This window comes from Drosophila guanche, unplaced genomic scaffold (assembly GCF_900245975.1).
Source record: "Drosophila guanche unplaced genomic scaffold, DGUA_6, whole genome shotgun sequence".
NCBI classification, from domain to species: Eukaryota; Metazoa; Arthropoda; class Insecta; order Diptera; family Drosophilidae; genus Drosophila; species Drosophila guanche.
Window position 1 is genome coordinate 6474842 of NW_022995745.1, and position 6000 is coordinate 6480841.

At 39.0% G+C, this 6000-nt stretch overlaps 1 protein-coding gene across 7 annotated transcripts in view; it reads left to right on the forward strand.

Moving 5' to 3' along the window:
- The window catches only part of LOC117581401 (potassium voltage-gated channel protein Shaker), a 112259-nt gene extending 106616 nt beyond the window's left edge, over positions 1–5643 (forward strand). For all 7 annotated transcript variants that reach the window (XM_034268546.1, XM_034268550.1, XM_034268548.1 and 4 more), the window contains 3 exons: positions 2887–3077; positions 3318–3638; positions 4115–5643. In XM_034268546.1, the coding sequence (XP_034124437.1) occupies positions 2887–3077; positions 3318–3631 (505 nt within the window). In that variant the 3' untranslated portion in view covers positions 3632–3638; positions 4115–5643. The remainder of the gene's footprint in view (positions 1–2886; positions 3078–3317; positions 3639–4114) is intronic.
- Positions 5644–6000: the final 357 nt, after the last annotated feature.

The window sequence follows — 6000 nt, forward strand, 5'->3', positions numbered from 1 at the left end:
AACAGTATCAGCAGCGGCAGCAACAACCAGAACCAGAACAAGAACATGAACAAAATCAAGCAAAAGAAAATATAACAAGCAAAGAAAAAAAACAGCAAACTATCAAAAGAACAAGAACAACCCGCAGCATTTGGCAGCTCTCGAAAGCTCCGGCTCAGGCTGTACGGCTCCTGCTTCTGCTCCTAAGTCCCGTTTCCCTGTGCTTCCCGATTCCGGTGCATGTGCATTCTGTTGCTATATCCAGTCGCTCGAGATTGAGATTGCAACCGAACCAGAATCAGAATCAGATCAATATATATATATATATATATATAGCTACACTCATATATATGTAAATTGAAGCGCAATCAACCAGCAAATCAAAAGCAAAGTAAATTAACGCAAATCAAACGCAAACAACAAATTACAGTAAATAAAAAAGAGAAATGAAACCAGCATAAGAAAAGCAAAGACAAAACCTAATCTACTCGTAAACCAAAAAGCAAAACGCAAAAGCAAAACGCAAACAAATACATAAGCAAACGCAAAAGCTAAAGCAAAAGCAAATGCAAAAGCATAACACACACAAGGGCGCACGCTTAGCACATTTGCATATATACCAAACTTACTTGCTACTCCTGTATCTCCTATGTCACAACCCCCACTCCACCGCCACCTCCACCACCCCCATACCACAACACAACACAACACACACCGCAGCCACCACTCACACCCCAAAAAACACACACACACAAAACAGACACAGGAATGCACACCATCACCCAACCAACATCCAACATCCAACAACCAACAACCCAACCAACCAAAACCAAACCAAACCAAACCAAACCAATCAAAAGTTGAATCGAAAACTTTTTTGGCTTTTCTAATCACTTTGAACACGTACGTTTTTTTAATCTCGCTTTGATTTTGATTTGGTTCCTTAACTCAAACACTCGAATGAGCATTGAATCAGCTACTCGTACTCTTTGCCTACTTACGATCGCTTACTATACCTACCTATGTCTCTACCTATCTACCTACCTATATGTAAACACCCACCCACACACACACATTGTCAAGCACACGGACACACTCCGGATGTATCCGAAAGAGCCTCCGAAAGCGTCGCCTCTGTTGTGCAGACGCTCTCTATCTGTCATCTCCTACTACTATCAGCATCACACCAGACAAGAAAACAGAAACAGAAACAGAATCATGCATCAAGTACAGTCAGTCCAAACAGTCAGTCAGTCAGTAAGTCAGTCAGCACACCAATCCAATACAGAGAAGACTTGAAAACCATCCAAGAAGAGCAAGCAAGAAACCTGAGAAGAGAAGAGAAGATAAGAGAAGAAAATGCAAGAGGAACGGAAGCAACTCTAGGACCAACTAGGACTGTCTCTCTGTCTGCCCTCTATCGCTCGCTCTTTCCCACTCTCACTGTGCGTGTGTATGTGCTGGCCAAAGCAGTTGGCAGAGTGCGGATCTGCCACTGCCACTGCCACTGCTTGTCCGCAGGGGCTTGATTCGGCTCCGACTGATTTGCTTTGGTCTCTGCACACATCCCTCTACTACGTATATTCATTTTGTGTCAAGTTTAACAGCGACGACGCCAAACGCCGGCACATTTTGTTTATTCCATTTGGCAATAAGTACGCTTCGGTTTTTTGTTAGCCAAGCCAGCCCAGCTATATCTATATCTAACTATCTCTATTTATTATTGTATAAACATATGTAATTATTTATTAGTGTACTTATCCCTAATTTCTCTACTCATACTTTGACGTTCTTGTTTTTTTCTGTCTTTGTTTTGAGTGATTTTTTCCCTTCGTGGATTTGTTTCCCTAAGTTGGTATTTGATTTTGATTTTGATTTTGTTTCCGTTGCTCGGTTCGCTCCAGGTGTCATCAGCCGGAGCAAGATCAGCGAACGATTTGCTTTCAATGTTTTGCATACGAATACTAAGACCAAAACCAATACCACTACCAATGCCAATGCCAATACCTATACCTATACCTATACCCATAACAATATCCATACTGTAATACGAACCAGCTAACGATACTAATACCACCCGATTGATCCCCGTTGCGTATGTACTCGATATCCCCCCAAACTCCGTTTGAGCTTTTCGTTTTTGACTTTTTGCCTTGAGTTCGATTGAGTTCCATTGAATCGTTTCCTTAAATACTTATGCCTTTATCCACTTATGCTCCATCTGTCGAACTTATCTGTATTATTTAACTTGCTCCGTTTGTGTAACCCATCTCTGTTGTTGTGACATGTTTTTGAGTTGACTTCAGTTGGGTCCGGGGTCGGAAATTGACCCGGACCCGGACCCGTACCACGGCCAAGGCCAAGGCCAAAGCCAGCGCCAACGCCAGCACCACAGTAGTGGTTGTGGCTGCGGCAGTGGCTATCTAGAATAGTATATCGAATATATCAAAACTTATAACTTGTTTCTATTTGTTTGTTTTTTTTTACCACCTGATTTACATACTGCGTTCTTCTTCTACGTTCTTCTTCATACCAAAACCAAAAACCAAACCAAACAAACAAAAAAACCAAAACGAAAAAAAACCAAAAAAAAAAATATATATAAAAAAACTAAACTAAAAAATATATACCGAAAAAATATATATATATGCCACAACACAAATTCAATAATTCAACGATTTGAATTTGAATTTTCGAAATGAATTTGCATATTTAAAACCGAATGAAAACGGATTAAATATACAAACGAACCGAAACCGAAACCGAAACCGAACAAAACGAAAACCCCACCACCAATTGACAAATTGACAAACATGAATCGAATCCATGAATATTGCCATTGAACAAAATGAAAATGAAAATCAAAATGAAAATGAATATCGAATGCACATCGATAAATGCATTTAGGCCCGTCGGCTTCTGGGGCAAAATTGTCGGCTCTTTGTGCGTGATCGCTGGTGTGCTGACAATCGCACTGCCGGTACCGGTTATCGTCAGTAATTTCAATTACTTCTATCACCGCGAAACGGATCAGGAGGAGATGCAGAGCCAAAATTTCAACCACGTTACAAGTTGTTCATATTTACCTGGTGCACTAGGTACATACTACTATACTTATTATATCTGCTATTTAACTCTACCGCATAAGAATGTTCTTAGTCTAAGCTTCTCCCAAAATACCAAAATACCAAAATAACCGACTACCGAAAAACCCCTCGAATACCCCACGACAATCCCGTCCCCAACTGCCTGAGTGTCTCACTTCTAATCGTTTGCTCTTTTGTGTATTCCCCTCAAATCGAATACCTCCTCCGCCCCCACACACCCCACTGAAATAGGTCAACATTTGAAGAAATCCTCACTCTCCGAATCGTCATCGGACATCATGGACTTGGATGATGGCATTGATGCAACCACGCCAGGTCTGACTGATCATACGGGACGCCACATGGTGCCCTTTCTGAGGACGCAGCAATCCTTCGAGAAACAGCAGCTCCAGCTGCAGCTCCAGCTCCAGCAGCAGCAGCAGGCGCAGCAAGGACAGCAAGGACAGCAGCAGCAGCAGATGGGCCAAAACGGCCTCAGGAGCACAAATAGTTTACAGTTAAGGCATAATAACGCGATGGCTGTCAGTATTGAGACCGACGTCTGACTACTAGGTGAGTGCTAGCTGGTGCTACGGCTACATATCAGCAGTGATGGGAATTTCATGGGTGCACAAGGCTTAACAAGCGAAAACTACGACAACTAATCCAGTCACGTATGTACTACTTACAACAGTGTGTATTCATATTCATTTAAAGCTTGAAAGTTCCATGCCACATAAATATATGTACTCTCTATTATCTATTGTGTATCGATGATGTATCAGCAGTCTACTAATTATCATTTTGACCGTAAATAAGTCAATTTCATAGGCACAAATAACTAGGCAAGTGTATGTGTCTGCTTCCCATTACTGGCTGCACTGGGCAAGTACTTGGGAGGGATGACTCTATGGCCATCCACATATGGGGGATTACTGTCTCCTAATATTCCTTCGAGTGTACATACATACGTACCTATGTACATACATACATACATACATACATACATACATATATGTATATGTGTTTCCAACATTCTTCTGTTGCAGTCAAACAAATGGAAAATGGACGAAGTTTGCGCAGTGAAATGCTACGTTGGATGCCAGAAACGTCATCAAAAGCAGTCTAATTTAGAATTTTATTAATAACTACAATTAAAATAATAATAATACTAATAAATAATAATAATAATAATTAGTAAGCAGCGTAGTTGTAAATTAAACAGCAAATGTAAAACACACAGCCACATACTACAGACACACACACACACACACACACACAGTAAAGATACACACACACACAAACATACACTCAGTGCCAGTTCACTCAGCTTGAATTAGAGTATTCGTATTCGTAGACACCATAGAGTCAAACTTGGACTGGCTTTAAAGAAGAATTATTGTCCTTGTTTTTTCCTTTTTTATTCTCTTCACACACAGACACACACACACACACACAACACACACTCGAAGAAAATAATGAAAAACTCTACTTGATACCTATGTTCAAATTTAGCAACTAAAACTAACAATCGTTATACTTAGTCAACAACAAAACAACAAGAACAAGAACAACAACAAAACAGATAAAAACACTTAAAAAAAAAAAAACAAAATCCAAAAAAAACTAAAAAACTAAATCGAATTATCTTAGTAGACTAATCTAATTGGAGTTTCTTCCTTTCTTTAGAAGCTAGCAAAACAAAACCAAACCAAACGAAAACATCCAGACAAAAACAACAAACAAACAAAGCAAACAACAAGAAACAAACATACAATATCTACTAATTTTATTTTCAACTTTAAATTATGCTCTATTAATTAAATATTAGTCAAATATTAGTCAAATGAAACTAAACTAAAAACTAAAAAAAAAAACAGAAACAAAACCAAATACCAAATACCAAACCTAAGGCAAAAAGCGATACAAAAACGTGGAGTGGAAGAAGCGGAAGCGATTGCGGCAATGAACAGCGGCTTGTCGCTGTTAAAGCAGTGCTCATATCCTAACCTGCTCTCCAACTTGCAGTACCCAAGCAGTTGAGCCATCGCACAGCTGCACTGCTTGGCAGCAGTTCTAACACTGCCGGGCGGAAGGGCAAATAATACTCGTATAGCCAGGGGATATAGAAAATTGCCTTCTGAGTCGAGCTTGTTCGTTTGTTCGAAGCTCACATCTATAAACTTTCCACCCTTGTCCGATCACTGATCACTGACTTACATTGATTCGCTGTAGTAAATCCTTAAAACTACACGGACGAATGGCATTCGCCGCTGCGTACTTGGAAAATCATCGAATCTTAACAAAGAAAGTTACTTTTAGATTGGCCTCCGTTGCTAGATAAATACTATTCAGATTGGAAAACGATCAAAACCATGGGATACCAACTATAATTTTACTGCCTCGCGACACAGCAAATCAGCTGTTGTACTTGCCCTCATCGACTAGTTGCCAGTGTCAAATCTACATAAGCGGAAGTATCAGCCATGTTCATTCGGGAAGGTCGTAAGGTCAATCCCTCTTAGGTGGTTAAGGTTAAGGTGCTGCTTAAGTCCTGCATTCACTGAAAAAGAGACAAAAAAAACACACACACCCACAATGATTCAAAAAAACAAACACACACACACACACACTGACATGATATTGCTAAAAACATCAAAACTGCCGTTAAGTTTAAATAATGAGTAATACAAAGAAAAGATCATATATAAATAAAAATAAATATATATTAAATATATATATATATATACATACGTTTAAATATACTATAATTAAATATACATAAAGCGAACTAAACTGCTATTTTGTAAATAAATAAGTCAGAGCTGAGCTGAAGCTGAACAAATAGACATAGACGTAAAGTATATACATACATACATATACATATATACTATATATAGATATATATAAATGATTTAATTAATTAATTAAACAA